We start from the raw sequence: 17,408 nt of genomic DNA on the forward strand, positions 1-17,408 counted from the left end.
AATATATCAATTTATGTGAATATGACTGAAAAATTTTAATTTTTTCTGAAAAGGTGGTGTCTATTTACTTGTGACCACGCTGTGTACTTTGAGATCTACTAGTGTTCTGGCCATTTCTGTATCGATCAGGAACTCTATCTCTCGCTCCTATACCCTTACAGGTGTGTATCAAGCTCAACTCAACCCCCAAAAGAGCTGTGCTAACCATCAAACCTTTCAGTGCAAGCTGTCTACCATGCACCTTTAATTTCTGTGGCCAGTTCCTACTTGGTCTCCATTATTTTTTTAGAACTGTAGCAGCAGTGTTTACCACTTACTGATAATTCTTTTATCGTATCTTCCAGGATGATATCCAGTGGAGAAATATGCAGCATAAGCTGTGGCATAAGAAAACATAGGGGACAGGAATTACTCTGCCCATTCACTGAGAACCAGTGCTATGATGTATGGGTGGCTGGTTAACACAAGGCGAGGCTCAAACTTGGCATGGTGGAAGTACCTTGGTAGAATGCTCCATCCAAGGTGTAGCAATAGCAGCTGCTACTGAACGCTTCTTCTTCCTTTCTTATGACTAGTTCGAAGTCAGCACTTCATATCTTGTATCTTTAAGAGAGAGAATAACTCACACCAAGATGATACCTGATCATCTTGCCTGAAAGTCCCTCAACAAACATTTCACAAGGATGTCTTTGTGATCTGCAGAAGCCACAAGGGGGTATATGTTAGTGTGCATATGGTGCAGATGCTCCACAGAAACAGCCACATTCATAGAAGGTTCTCCACCCTTGAACCTTGAACTATCTCAATGAAGCAAACGATTTCTACTGGGTCGAAATATTGGAACATCTTGGACATGACTTTATCCCAGTCTTCCAGTTGTGCTTCACTTAGATGCTTCGTGGTGTGCAGGGCTAGACCATTCATACTCTGGATCAGACATTGGACTGCCTTCTACCGAGACCACACACACAAACTGACTGACTCACTCAAAGCGATGTTCCACGCTGACTAAATCTCATGTTACTAAACTCTACCCACGTGACTGATCATTCCCGTTGAAACTTAAGGGAAGTTATAACCACGAAATATTATTTGACCTACCACTGGAGGACACTGATGTTGACCTAATGCACAAGATCCAGCTTTATAGTAAAATCACCCATGTGCAAACCAAGTGTTATCTACAAGAGAATAAGTAAGAACACAAGTACGTCCAATGTATATTGGGATATTCGGCAAGATAAATTATGAAGTAATAGTGAAGTCCAAGAAATGGTCTAAGTCTTTTTTCAACACATTTTTAAATACTGATTGCAAGATCTACTTTTATTCACTCACAGAGACCTGTGGTTTAGGTCAGTTCCTTTCATTTGCATGTTTTTGGCTAATTGGCTAATACCTGTCTGAGACACCATCAACGTCGTGGGTACAGTACAGTAGACTCTGAACCTTGGACTTGTAGTCAGTTATGGCCCAGGGTAGCAGAATAACAACTTTCTTCACGAGCCATTGTCCCCCTGTCAGGATAGCTCTTATCACCATGGGGCTTTTGAGTATCCACTGGTCGTTTTATTCACTACTTTGTACTCATTATCTCAACTAGCAAATAAACAACTATGACTGGTGGACTCCATCCACAAGCTGCACTTCCATTCCTTTTGGCAAATTTCAGGTGGCCTTAAAGAGCTGGAGTTGTGTTATATTATTCTGGCTGGCAATATCCAGGGAGTCCTATACAGACCACCCATACTGTCTCAGCTTCGTTAGAATCCAGTCCATCCTGGAAATCCTCAGTCATTGGTGCTTCCCTTGCATTGAGATTAACTCCAAAGGGCAATGCCAGTTCTGCTATTCTGGGTACACCAGATAACAGATGATCTTTTTAATTTGCAGCTGCAGAAAGATCAAAGTCATGAACCTTTGCAGCATTGGCGAAAGTCTGACATCTAGGATTTCTCCAAGACCTAACAACTCTCTCATCCAACTATCTTTCTTCAGGACTATCTCTTCATCTCAGTCACGAGTACTTTCACTTGCAGAAAATGTCATTCTTTAACGCGTCTGTAACGCAGACCTACAACAGTTTATAGCAGGATACAAATCTTCAAGTTTGTAGGAACATTAAAGGAGAAAAAACCGGAATTTTTCATCGTTATCTGAACTCGACGTTGAATGATTTTCACTAGATAATTTACAAGAACCGCCCAACAAAAGAATGACCCACAACAATAAACACAACTAAAGTAAAACATTAACCAAGTTGCAAAACAGGCGTATATGGCCAAGATGATTTATACATACTTGCGTATGCGTCTTTTGATTTCTTTGAGTAATAATTAATTACTATAAATCGCTGTACCACAATGCACCCAGTATAAAGGTGAAAGAGTTAAAGATAAATATTTTGAGCGTAAAGCTTATCCACATACTCGTTATGTTGAGAGCCCAATTATACAATAAGCTATATTTACTTTATTAAACGTGTTGTATCGAACATGGGTTTTATTGTAATTTCATAAACTTACTGCTGACCCATTGAAGGGCAACCCTCATACACATTATTAGTTTGGTACATCGTTTGACGTAACATGTTATTATTAATAAAATTAATAACATCGCCACTTACAATACAGTGATTTAAGAAAAAAGAGAGAATAAAATCATAAATTATCGGTTCAAAAAGAAACAAAAAGTCTTGTAAACACAGAATTTGATTTTATGAATGATAAACTTAAATTTAAAAAATAAAAGTTCAAGTGTAAATCCCTAGCGGTTAGGGCATTATTGTATTGTCACACTGAGCGTGTGTGTTGCTATGATGATGGATGACAGAAGGCTCCGAAAAGTTGCACTGTATTCTGGAGTTGTAGCTGGCATTGCATACTTAAGTTATTCAGTTTTAAAAACAGCCTTTTGCGGACGAGGTTGGTGGTCAGAGCGAAATAAAAGTGAGTTTAAACTAAATTAAAAGATACGATTATGGAATTTCAAAACGCGAATTAGTTATTGCAATGGGCATTAGGGAAAATGCGGAATGGCGTTCAGAACCAGGCCAAACGTACTCAATAATTCGGTAGTGTAAATTAAATAAAGAGTGGAACATTTAACCTATAAAAATAGCATTTCAAATTAAAACATATAATACTTGACTTGGTTGAACTTCTAAAATACCAAAGACAAATTGTATTTCATTGATGTTTTAAATTATACTTTGTTGGTTTAAAAACTTTAATTTTATGTGACGTCAGCGACAGTAGTAACACTAATACTAATTGTCTCGCAAAATCAGGCAAGGTGAAACGTGGAACCATTAAATTTTGAAAATAATAACATCATAGTTTTTGGGGGGATGTTAAAAAGTAATTCTTACAAAACTAACAATATCAGAAGTCATAAAACTTCAAAATATTATCGATGTGGGCTACAGTTTGTTTGAGATTGAGTACAAAATACGACGCTGTCAGTATAATTTATAAGTATAAACTATGTTCAAATATAGTAGAATCTTTTACTTCTAGTACTTATACTACTAATATACTATTCTTTGAATCAAAACGAGAAGTAAAGAATAAGTATCAAACACCAACGAAACAATAAGAGGTCACATGTGGCTACACATTCTCCTTATGAAAGTTTGATTATGATATACTTTTTAAAGCTTTGCACCATGCAATCTCAAGTACCAAGACAAATTAAATTGTTACTGTTAATATCACAAAATTATCTGTGTATAAAGAGTCAAATGTATGAAAATTAATAAATGAATACTGTAAACTGTTTTAGTCAGTTTTTGGCATCAACTTTACACTGAAAGAAACTGTGTCACAAATCAAAGCACACATCTTTAAATGCTCTGTTACATGATATATAAGATCCCTTGACACAAACTGACAAAGCAACAGTTATCCTGGAATGAAACTTGAATACCACGCAAACCTCATACAACAATCTTAAACATCAATTTTGGAAATGAGAGCCTTTTAGTGCTACTAGTAAAAACACATTTGTGAAGATCATGGTATATTCTATGACAATATTTAACACTTCTTGACACAAAAGTTGCTTATACCAAAATGTAACACTGATTACCATGTTAACCATATCAGTCAATCTTAATCCATTTGTTGTAAGACACGTATAAATATAAAACATAACCTGAAGACATATTTTCTAGAGTAAGTAGACTATAATAGAACAAAAATCCAGGGTGTTTAACCAGACAGACAATTATGTGTCAGAAAATGAAATAATGGAAAAATAGTGTTTGTAGTTTGTTACAGTGAATTTATAGATTTATTCCAAACAAGAAACTGCCTGAATGTAAACCACAAATATTTCAAAATCTAGCTTATTAGTTCCTAGTTCCATAAACAGTATGAAACTAATTGTCTGTAATGATGCTTAATTGATTCAACTGAAAAACTCACCTTTAGTACATTCAACTATAAGTATAATATCCAAACATCAAGAGAAAGGCTAATTACTTTGAAAACTGACACAAAGTATCTTAAACTGTCTAATGTAGAATCTGTATTTACAGTTTAGATACCTTTTTAAGTAGCCACAAATACTGGTTCACTTGATAGTTACCTAAAGCAAAATATTTTACCAAGTTGAAAGCCCTCTCTTTCTCCTAAACATAAATGAAAAAAGAACACCTGTTTTTATGAAGGGGAGGCCTAAAATCAGTTTGAGGAGAGGCAATTGTACTTTGTTCCCAATTTGAATCGATAAAGCTTTTAACATAACATATAATATTTTTGGACAACATGGGATCTATTTGTCCATCTTGACTGTTCCATCCTCTAAACTAAATTAAAACTATTAATAAATAAATTAAAAATATACATAATCTTAAAGCCAGCCCTTATCAAGTTTTTTCTTAAAATCACTTAAATTTAATACCTCCACAACATCTGAAGGTAACCATTCCAAAAGCCAACCACCCTGCTAAAAAAACTAAAACTGTCTTAGCTGAAGATGACTTGTACTCTGCCCAAATGTATATTTGTGTCCCCTAGTCCTACTATTCTCACTGTTAATTATGACAAAAGATGATGCATCAACATTATCAATTCCCTTTACTATCTTAAACACCTCAATCAGATCCCCCCAACTCTTCTTTTTTCAAGAGAAAATAATTTGAGAGATTTCAACCTCTCATATGACAAGTCCTCCATCCCAGGCACCATTCTAGTAACCCTTTCCAACAACTCAATGTCTTTTCTAAGGTAAGGAGCCTAAAACTGAACACAGTATTCCAAATGTGTCCTAACCAGTGACCTATACAATGAAATTATAACCTCTTTAGACCTAAAATCTTATTTGCTCTACCACTAGCAACAGACACTGTTAACACAGTTTGGATGGCTTAAGAGAGTGATCAACTATTATACCAACATTCCTTTCTTTCATGAAACTGTTAAGGTTATTCCCACCAAAATTATACTTATAATTCAAGTTATGATAACCCACATGCATTATCTTGTAAGTATTATGGTTAAAACTCGTTTGCCATTTATTTGCTCAACTCACTAAATGAACTAAATCCTTTTGTAAATCAGCAGCATCCTCCTAACAGCTAGCAACACGCAAGACCATCTACAAATTTAAGTAATTTATTGACCATTCCTTCATCTATAGTCATTGTTGTAAATCAAAAAGAGTAAGGATCCTGAGACTGAGCCCTAAAGTACCCACTTGTGACATTAATCCAGTTTGACTGAACTCCATTTGTAACAACCTTCTGTTTTATTCCATCCAGCTACTTTTCTATCCAGTTTACTAACTTATCCCCTACACCTACAGAGATAATTTTTTACAAGCCTTTTATGTAGTACCTTATCAAATGCTTTCTGAAAATCCAGATACACCAAATCTATACTCTTACCCTCATCTACATAAGTATTAACATGTGTCTTAAAACTTTATCCATTTAATCACCCAATGAGGACATTTCTCATTCTAAGAACCTGCAAATTGTGAATAGTCTCAACTACATTAGCGGAACCTTTTCATAATATTGACAGTAATGATATATAAACTGTTTAAAAATGCATCTCATCAACTCCAGCTTAAAATGAAGATAATCAAGGGGAAAATGACATTGACACAGGGAGATAAAAAAATGTTGAGATTTTAATAACATTATATTTTTTATTCATATCAAACAGCAATCTCAGTTTCATAGACACCATATCCAACTAATAATTAATTTTGAATCAAACATTTAATTAAGTAAGTGTTAATGATTCAGTTACAGTTTCATTTAGAGTAAACCACCTCAGCAAAAATACTGTCTTAAACCACGTATTTTATCTCATAGTTATGTTTCAACCTGTGATGTATGTAACTGAAAATTAGAATATATGTTTACTTGTATCTTAATATATAACTTTTAAGTAAGTAAGCATTTTCAAGCAAGTTATACTTCGTTAATATTTAATACATGAACTTTTATCTTTTACATACACTAGGCTTTCACTACACTAAACTGTATTCAAACTATTAGTATTAATTAAAAAAGAAAATCCAATAAACAATATATATTTGTATATAAAGAAAGAACGTAAATAATGAGGTTTCCACCTAACTAAAACAGGTGTAATGATTTGCATGCTATTTATATTATGAAGTTAACTTTCTTGTTAACATCATACAGTAATAGTAATGAAGTAACAACAGATAATCAAAACTAACTTTCATGTTTAACACTTACATAAACATATTTTGTGGATAGTAATTTGAACCAACAGAAAGTAAAATTTACTTTGAAAGTGAAGTCATTACAAGAAATTAGTTTTTGACCATAACTATTGATGGAGTCTTTCAAGAACTTTTGTTAAAATATACACTCATTTTTAACAGACTATATGAGGTACAAATTTTCTCATGGGTTATTTTAGAGTTCACTTAAACATAGTCAGTGAAAAAAAGGATTCGGAGGAAATCTTGAGAAATAAAATAATCATTAGCATTAACATTTCTATAGTGCACATATATATATATATATATATATGTATTTCAATGTGTATACATTTATCATTTTAACTTTTTATTTTTAACTTCAATCATATATATATTTACATATGCTATGTGCTCAGTCAAATATATTTTATGAAGTTTGGGATAACTTTTCCTTAATGACAGATTCTGCAAACCAATTCAAAGTAATCTAATATTTTTAAACACACAACCTATTAAAGTACTCTATTCACACAACTTTTTTTAAAGTATAAACTTCCATGATACAGTCCTGAAACTACTGCATTGCAGTTCTGTTGAACATTAGCTTGAGTGTAACTGGACATACAAGTATATAAATACAAATGAAGTTATAGAACTTAGAATAAAGCTGTTATAGCAACAAATGAAAAAATTACAAATGTTAAACTTTGGACAAATTCATGATTTAGGTTGATTTTTCCAAATGCTTTGCATAACACTATGTGATACCAATCCTCACACTCCCCTTCACAAAAACATTTCTGTCCTAGAGAGATGTTTGCATAGTATTGTATCAATGTATGTAAGTTCCTTTAAAATAAGCTTTTCCCAAAAGAGATACAATAAATGTTAGTATTGCTTTAATTCTGCTTTGGAAATTCTAGGCCTAGAAATTCTTAATTTTCTGGATGGAATTCTCACAGTCTTTTTCTCTCTGGTGTTAGTCATTTCAAACAAGTTTGCTTGCCTATCTTAATAATAAACTTTTGAATGGTTCAGACATTTGTAGGCTATCCTGGCTCAATGGATTGTGAGTGTGATACATCATAGTGAGAGTGGCTTCCTGTACACAACATCCATCCATCCATACAAACAAACAAAAAATGCCACAGTCAAAATAATCTTTCTTGTGAAGAATGTCAGTTGGAGCAACAAACTGCCAATCTTCCACAATTAGAAATTTCCTATTGAACTGATAAATAAAAATGTCAAAATTAGATTAAACAGATGCATGTGTTCCCCATGCATTGAATCTAAGCAAGTTATTATTATCTTTTTTTTTTTATCAATAACAGCAAAATCCAATGGCATACTTTCACATTAGCTGGGATGAAAAAAATGTTGGATTGAATTAAGATTTTTTTCTTCCGGTTTCAGAAAACCCATAGTTTTCTCACCACATTCAAGACATTACATGAAATGGGCAAAATAGAAAAAAAACTTTTATCAATTTATGTAAGAGGTTAGTAAGGGTCACCATTTGTTATTGGGTATTCAGGGTTCCAGGTTATTCTTTAGTGGATTATTTCTTAGTCAAACTCCATAATGTTTTGCCCTTTGGAATTCCCAGAAAATGTGTCAAGTTCATGGGTATGACATACAGTTTGTAATTTTATGTCTTATTGTTTGGGTCTTTTACCTGTGTATATATGTGACCTAGGATTGTTTACAATTTGTTCATGATGTGACAACTGAGTTATGAGACTAGGTTCTATTAAATCTGGTGCTGCACTTATATGTATCTTGTCCTTTACTTGTGGCTTCTCTCTGCCAGCTTTGTTTCTCTTACACACTTTTCTTTTGAGTTGATTTAAGTTGCAATGTTTTCGTGAACACAAAGATACAATACCTTATGACCTGAATGACAAACAACTTGATGCCAAATCTGTGTCATTTGGACAGAATATATCGTTTGAAAGCAAGTCGTCCTTTGAATAACACCAATGATTCATCTATCACAAGCTTTTGAAAAGGCTTGAACTTGTTTTGTATATATGTGAACATGTACCTAAGTTTACACATATGGTCTTCTATGTATGGCCTTCTAAGGTGTTCGTTTTCTGAAAAGTGTAAAAAATCTTAGAAGCAGTAAAAACCTGTCTCTAGACATATACTTGGTAAAAACCTGCTGAACAAAGGGTTCTTCATCCAGTAATAATTTATTTGATGTTTATTCACAGGAGCCATCAATATGATAAATGTGAGAAACACATACATTTCACTAGCATATGTATCTCATGAATGCTGCATATGGAGAAAAACCTTTCTCACTCACACAAAACTCAAAATACTTGTTTGTCTCAGACACAATATGATCTATCAAGGTACCATCAGAAAATGCCTGAAAATATTCAAGTCCAGTACTGTTGTCTGTTAGGCCACCATCTTTCTTTATCCCAGCCTCAGGTTATCAAACTCAAACACACGCGGGGTGAAGTTACTTTCACCTGACCGAACGAAAAGGAAGAATGCATGAGTGAACAGGTCTCAAGGTGCCTGCCTGTCACTGTTACTTTTCTCTGTCTTGCATGTGGAAACAGATCTTTCTCCAGCTGATATGTCTCATGAAAATATATTTTCCTCCTCATCACTATATTTGTCTAACACTCCCTGTATTTTCCTTGTGGTCAGTGAGTGCACTCGCTTTTGCGACCCACTCGTGCACATTCTTCTTCCATGCTTAATGGTCATCTTAGGGTAACTGGGAGCTGTAGCTTTTTTCTTGCTATTTATAGGTGTCAGGGGTAGCAGCTATGGATTACTGTTACAACCAAATATCAGCTGGGATTTCAAATGGTGACAGGAAAAACTAAAATGTCATATGATGTGTGAAGCAGTGAAAGTGTTAAATTTTGAAAACAGAGAGTCATAAACATATTTACTTTCAGAATCCAGAAGTTGGAGCAAAAGGGTATGAAACCACACCACTATTAGAATCAAGTTAGTGTATGAGAACAAAGCCTTGACATGTGTTGATATCATCTAATATAATTTGAATAGAATTAAAGGACAATTTTTAATCCCGACAGACTCGTGTGTCATCACAGTACCAGTCATTTCTTTTACTTATTGCATTATGATGATTTAGCTGCTAGTTTAAAACATTCATTTGGTGTAGAAAACATGTAGTTTCTAGCTTCCTCCAATGTTAATGGAGACCTTGAGAAGTCAAAGGTAATGTATTTTTTTTTCATATGGGAAGTACCTTTAGTGTTTTGACCTTCAGCACTTGTGTCCATTGTTGCTTTGTCTTCTGATCATTGGGGTTTTGTATTACCTGTTGTATCTATCAAAATTTTTTCTGGCTCCTTTGATTTGTTTTGGTGAAATCTATTAGACAGTTTGTCTGAACTGGGAGATTCTTGTGTCACAGTTGCACGGTTTGGTTTAGAGTTCGAAACTCAGAAGTTGGAGAATGGGTTTTTCGTCCTGAATTTTGTGTATCTATTCAGTTTGTTTTCGTGATAATCTACAACACCTTTTTGATTCTTATACCATGGCATGTATAGCTGAAGCATTCCTTATTCTAAAAGGTACATTATCTTTTTCAAACTTAATAGCGAGAATGGTAGACTAGGGGACAATATAAATTTTGGTAGGAGAGGAGTAATCTTTAGCTGAGACAGTTTTATTTTTTGAACAGGGTGTTTGGTCTCTGGAAGGGTTACCTTCAGATGTGGCAGATGCAGTAAATTTGAAAGGAGGGCTTGATAAATATTTGAATGATAAGGGATAACTGTGGCTTTTTTGTTGCATTTTTTAAATGTAATTTGAAGGATGGGATGGCCCAGATGGACCAACAAGCCTTTGTTGTTCGTAAATTTGATGTTATGATGCAAATTTTCCCTATATGGTGATTTTGTTGTGGTAAAAAGTAAACAATGGGGATACTTTTTTGTTATACAAAATTAAACAACATGGCTACTGTGTATTTTGTTAGATAAACAACAGGGATACTTTATGTCATATATAATTAAACAACATGATTACTGTGTCTTGTGCTAGCTAAACAATGGCAACTTTGTATCATACAAAATTAACAACATTGTTTCTGTGTATTATACAAGCTAAGGACAGTGCTATTTTGTATTTTACAAAACTAAACATAATTACCATGTAATGGTTGGAGACGGCTTGAATGGGTAATGAAGAAAAACTTTAATATAAGTTTAACATAACAGCAAATGTACAACATTTCGACAAGGTTTTGTCATCATCAGGTACAAGTAATTTACACTGACATGGATATATATATATATACTGTATTGAACAAAAAGGTCACATGACCGGATACTGTTGCAAAACTTAGAAGAGGTATCTTGGCACCCCAGGGTGTTGGTTTAGAGTAGGTTTGTTTTGTTCAATTAAGATGTATTCCTTGATTTTTCATTTGTTTATGTTGGGTTCTTTGTTTAAAATGACTGTGTTTTTAATAGATATACTATGGTTTATTGAGTTGCAATGGTGAAAAACATGGAACGGTTTTTTATTGTGTTCTGTCAATCTGGTTTCCAATTTTCTTCCTGTTTCTCCGATGTAGAATTCTGGGCAGTTATTGCATATTATTTTGTAAATGATGTTAGTATTGTTTGATTCTAAATAATTTAGGGCCGGGTTTTTATGAGAATTTGATGTTGACAGGAATATTGTGTTAAAATAATTACCATGTGTTGTATAAACAAAAAATAACCAACTTGCATCCTGTCTGCCAAGTTATACCTCTTAAACTTATTTATCCCTGTTTTTTTATATATATAAGGGAAAAGTTGTATTGTTGTTCTTTACTATTTATAACCTTCAACTTTTTTTTTCTCATGCATTTATCTGAGTGTACTTTTGTATGTTTTGCAAAGTAACTATAGTTTTTCTATAAAAACTTATGAGGAGATTTGCAGAGTTCTGTAACCTTGAATTACTATTATGTATATGTTACATCATGATCAGTGCTACTTTAACTCAACATTTGATTACAATATCTTTTTAAAAATTTAAATCAGTTCCATCTCATCAATCTAACTTGAAAAGTACAAGTTGTCAGACAGACATTACTTCTTTATCAACAACACGACCATGTATGCTGCCAGGAACTACGGTACAAGAGGGGATCCGAGAGTTGAACCTCAAGGCTCAAGAATATAGAGAATTAGGGTTAAATTTTTCCCAAAGAGACAAAACAAAGAGTCTACAGAATTCTCCATGGAGCTCTCCTTGGAGCTTGAGCCCTGCAGATGAAAAACGGATCATGAGTCGTTCTGTAGACAATCTCACCCTGTGTGTAAGAACCAACTCTCCTCTGCACCGTCGAAAGAGCATGCCGAAAGAAAGAGTCTCTCTGGATGGTGAGGAAACTTTGTTGATAAAACAGACTGACTGCCATCTTCCAACATTGAAAGAGTCTGAACAAGTACTTTATAAGCAATTGGACAGTCTCAGTGTGAAAGCCAGAATTATGACATGTTATGAAGCAAAATGTTTAGTTACTTTATTGCATTCAAAGGATGAGGAGACACAGGTGAAGATGTTGACAACTATGTCCAATTGTGCAGCTTTTACAGTAAATCAGGTACTTCTAATGTATATGGATTTTTCTTCTTCCAGTATAATGGTAATATAATTGTACTTCCAGTGTAGTAGTAAAATAATTGTGCTTCCAGTGTAGTAGTAGTAGTAGTGTAATTTTACTTCCAGTTTAGTGGTAATAAAATTGTACTTCCAGTGTAGGGGTAATATAATTGTACTTCCAGTTTAGTAGTAGTATAATTGTACTTCCAGTTTAGTGGTAATAAAATTGTACTTCCAGTGTAATGGTAATATAATTGTACTTCCAGTTTAATGGTAATATAATTATACTTTCAGTGTAGTAGTAGTATAATTGTACTTCCAGTTTAGTGGTAATAAAATTGTACTTCCAGTGTAGTAGTATAATTGTACTTCCAAAGTACTGGTAATATAATTGTACTTTCATTGAAGTGGTAGTGTAATTGAACTTGCAGTGTAGTCATAATGTAATTTAATATTCATTGTAGAAGTAATAGAATTAGATATCCAGTAAACTGGTCATTAACATATTGGAACCACCAATGGTATAGTTGATTCAGTTCTCAGATGTAGGACATAATTTCATGTTACACGTGTTACTTTTAGCCCTTTAGTTTAGATATTAATTCTTTGAAAGTAATTTGAAATAAGAACTTTAGTTTATGCTTATATTGTATGCGTAATACTATTTTCCCAAATATTTTTGCTCTAACATGATAAACTATTGGGCATGAAAGCATTTTGTGAAAGTGAATGACACCAAGATGTCCCTTAACTCTTTCAACTTTCTATAAGTTTATCTTTCACTACATTTGTATCATGGATAAGTGGTAAATAAATAACTAAAAAAATAGAAATAAAAGAGAATCTTTTTATTTTGTTGTAAATTTGTATTCAAATCAGGCAGACACACTTCTGAGGTGATACTTACCTCTTCACACAGAAAGCTATATTCCCTGTGCATCTGCCTTAGAGACTTGCATGCCACCAGCCTTTAGGCAACTCTGAACTAAACTCACAAGTTTTCTCATGATATGCACTACTGCACAATGATGTCAGTATGCAGCAAAAGCCCTCCACCAATAGTGGAGACAGGTAAGAGTTATTTAAAGGCTAGTGGAGTACAAATCTTTGAGGCAGATGCAAGGGAATATATCTTTTTTGTGTGAAGAAGTGAGTATCTGTCAGAAATATATCATAGGTAAGGAAAATGTTAACTTCTGAAATACTGAAAGCCTTTCATTGTTGAGTTTGAATTCATGCTTTCAGCAAAACATGCGACTCAAAATTTCAAAATTTCCTTTGCATATTTGCCAACTATGTTAGTTTTTTTATCCATGATCTTTCATTTAGTCACCTACCACTTGTCTTACTATGCATGTATCAGTGGATCTTACACAAGCTCCACTTTTCTGCCATAAAGTAGGATGACTGTTGACAGTCATGCAGTCTTTCTTTATCCACGAGTGATTCTGAAGTTCAAAATACTTGTGAAAGTACTACTTCTATTCAGGCTTCACTTGCTGCATCTGTTTCTGTTCATACTCCATCTGCATTAGCCTTCTTTCAGCAGTCTTCCACAAGCATGTAGGTAATTCTTATCACTGTATTGTTAGCATTTACAGGTCAACATATTTGTGTTATTTATGCTGAGACTTTTGAGGGTCTCCCAGGTGATTATCAGGGTTTCTTGGATGTCAACAGGCTGAGTAATGATCATCTTTCTTCTTGTATTTCATAATAACCCCTTTTTTTGTTCAGGCTTATTCAACTTTATCTGAGGAGTAGGATTTTATAGTCAGCCCTATTCTTAATGGAGTTGCTGCTGAACATATTTCCATGTTTTTCCAAGTATGTAACGTTTTACATCTTGAGCCTATATCTGCTACACCTCAATGATCCAATGTGCTTCTACAGGATACTGTTTTAGAATGCTTATTTCTTTCCCCTTCTCCTGACATTCAGGTTACCACTAATGCTTTTAGAAATAGGAGCCCTTCTCCCCATGATTTTTTGGTAGTGTCTTTTTCTATTCATTTATTGGCTCAAATGTGAGATATATTTTTTTTGGGGGGGTATCCACGTGATCTTCCACTCTGTTTTCACATCAATATTTTTGCTTTCATTTAATGGTTATGCTGATTTTAAGACTGTTCATCTACTCAGTTGTTAGTTGTAAGTTATAATCTTTCTGATAATTCTTTTTCTCAGGAGACAAGGTCAGATTTTATATGTTTCTTTGGCTGCATCACTTACTGGCTTAGACTTGCTACATGACTTGCATTTTCATTTGATATGTATGCTTGTAGAGCTATTTTGCAGAGAATTCATCGCCCCTCCCCCAGTATTGCTGATTACCTCCATTGGCCCCTTTCTTGTAACATTTTGTTCTTACTGGTATTTCTCCTGAGTTGATTGTTCAGTCAGGAAAAGCTTGTCAGCAGGAGCTACTAAGGGCTCTGGCTTCAAGGCTTACATCATGTTGTCATCCTACTGATAAACATCCACGTAGTACTCATCTTACTCTTGCATTACTTGCTTCTGCTGCTGCTCAGCCTTCTTTGTACAATGTTTCTTGCTCCTTTCATTTTTCAAAATAGTGATCCAAGTAGGTTGGGCTGTTTCAACTCAGATACTGTGTTCCATTTTCCATGGCTCTTCCTCTACATTATTTAGGGGGTCATTTGGGTTTGTGTGTTCATCTTTGAGCTCTATAGCTCCAAGCTGGTTTTACTATCCACTTTTATCAACCTCTTTCAAATTTTCCAATTTCTTTTCCACTTCCAGATGATCCACTTTGTATTCATTGTTTAGTTCAGGAAATTTTGCATCTTGTTCATTGGAGCTGCCATACTACTTTCTGTTTCCATGGGATTTTATTTTCATCTATTTGTGGTACTCAAGAAAGTAGGAGATTGGAGACCATTATTGGATCTGTTGCATCTCAGTAATTATTTGAACATTCCTTTTTTCAAGATGCAACTGATGCAAATTTTATGCAAGTTCCTTTATAGAAGTTGTTGGATGGTGAAACTGAATATCAAGGATGCTTATTTACACTTCCAATTCACACCTTCACATTATATCTTCATTTTATATGTGGGGAAGTAACTTATAAATTCAAAGCTTTGCCTTTTTGTCTGGCTTCTGCTCCCTATTTCTTAACACAGGTAGTCAAAGTTTGTGCTGGTCTTCTATGTGAGTGATGGATTGATTTGCATCATAATATGGATAATTGGATTATATAAGCTCAGTCATTTCATCAGTCAATGACTCATCCTAACTGGACCACCCAGTTGGCTTCCTGTTTGTCTTGAAATGTTCATAAACCCAATTATCGTTTGGTGGTTACCCAATATCTTGTACATTTCAGGTTTTGAATCAATACTTCTAAAAGTACTATTACTATTCACCTGTCTTCGATGCATCTGCTTGTCTCTTCTTATCCCTCTGCCAGAGATGTGCTATCTATTAAGGGGACAATGGCTTCTTTCCACAAGGTATTTTCCATGAGTCATGCTCAAGAGAGATACATTCAGTGAGATCTAACCTCACAATGTCACCTATCTACAATCTATTGTTTCAATGAGTTTTTGTGCCTATAGCTATTTTCAAGTACCTTTGGGTGTGGCTAAATCATGAGTTTATCATGTAAGTGCCCCATTTTTTCTCATCTTCCAAATTTGGTTCTGTTTATTAAATGCTTCTTTCTAGGGCTGGGAACTATTTTGGGATAACATAATTTTTTCGAGTCTGTGGTCTCCTTAGGAATTCAAGTCTCACATGAATCTGTTTGAATTTTTTGCAGTTCAGCAATGCAGTCTGTCTGTAATTTCTGTCTTTATTTCAATACCGTTGTGTTTTGGTGCACAAGACAATTTTACTGTGGTGGTATATGTCAAGTAGGATGGGTCTCATTACTACATTATTTTGCTACAGTCTCTTCTTCTGCCCTCCAATGGCTAATTGATAAACCTGAAAGCTTATATCACTAAAAACTGGGTTTTAATACTCATGATAGGTTTTGCACAGATAACTCTTTGTGTAGCTTTCCACTTAACAACAAATGAAGTCTTCTTCTGTGGCTGCATACACTTTGTGTCACTTTCTGAGCTTATCATGGGCCTGGGGTTATGCAAATTCTAGCATATTTTATATTATGAGTATATTGACTTTTCCAAACAGAGTGGACCTTCTTTGTCTTCTTGGTTGCTATCAGTTCAGTCAATTCATTCACAATGTTAGTCATTCATCTTTTGCCATGTTACTGGTCTCCTATTCTGGATCCCACTGTTTTAGAAATGTCTTCCCTTTGTCTTCTCCATCAGGTTTTGGCCAAGATCAGTAGATCATATTGCTGGGTTCTTCTGTTTGCTCTACACTGGCCTGCTCAACCATGGTTTTTCGCTACTCAGTCATCTATTTCAGATTTATTGTCATGTGGGCATGGATTTTCTTCCCACCCGCCTCAAACATCCATTTTTCACAATGATGTTTTAATCTGTGACTTCACGGCTGGTTTTTATGTAGCCCTTTGCGCAAGAAGCCAGATTCTCTTCAAGGGTAGCCCATATATTATCACATTCTGTTGACATTCCTTCCTGACAGTTTACCAAGCTTATTGGTCTATTATTTATGGTTGCAGAATTTTATATCTTATCTTTAACCAACTGCTCTACAGCTTGGCTCATTTTTCATGTATATATTTCACAAACAAGGTGTGTTGGCTTCCTCAATTTCTGACTATAGTGCTGCTTTTTCAACCACTTTCCATTTCCATGAATTTATTAGGCTTCTTGTGTTCTGATTTTTTAAAATCTCATTTGAGTTTTTGTTTACAGTGCCTAAGAATACCTCAACATTGTCTTCAGTGGGACTTAAGACTGGTCTTAAATCATCTAGCATCATTCTCTTTCTGATACAGTACATTACTTCTGCTCACATAAATAGCTATTCTCATTCAGTGCTGCCCTCAGTATCTAAAAAAGATTTTAAGCATGCCACAAGCCTTTTAGCTCCCCTTAACTGGAATTGACTGATTCCAGTCAGTGGTGGGATGCAAATATTTTAACAACAGGTTCTCTCACTAGCAGCATGTAAAAATATTAGATATTAAGAAAAAGGAGGGGCCAGAAAGCCCCCCC

General features: G+C 34.5%; 1 protein-coding gene across 1 annotated transcript in view; it reads left to right on the plus strand.

Moving 5' to 3' along the window:
* Positions 1–2,815: 2,815 nt before the first annotated feature.
* LOC111088432 (armadillo repeat-containing X-linked protein 1-like) overlaps positions 2,816–17,408 on the plus strand; it is a 28,129-nt gene continuing 13,536 nt past the window's right edge. Inside the window, exons 1-2 of the mRNA XM_022398542.1 lie at positions 2,816–2,948; positions 11,724–12,289. Coding sequence (XP_022254250.1) covers positions 2,816–2,948; positions 11,724–12,289 — 699 coding nt within the window. The remainder of the gene's footprint in view (positions 2,949–11,723; positions 12,290–17,408) is intronic.

The sequence above is a fragment of the Limulus polyphemus genome, unplaced genomic scaffold (genome assembly GCF_000517525.1).
Source record: "Limulus polyphemus unplaced genomic scaffold, Limulus_polyphemus-2.1.2 Scaffold3755, whole genome shotgun sequence".
NCBI lineage: Eukaryota > Metazoa > Arthropoda > Merostomata > Xiphosura > Limulidae > Limulus > Limulus polyphemus.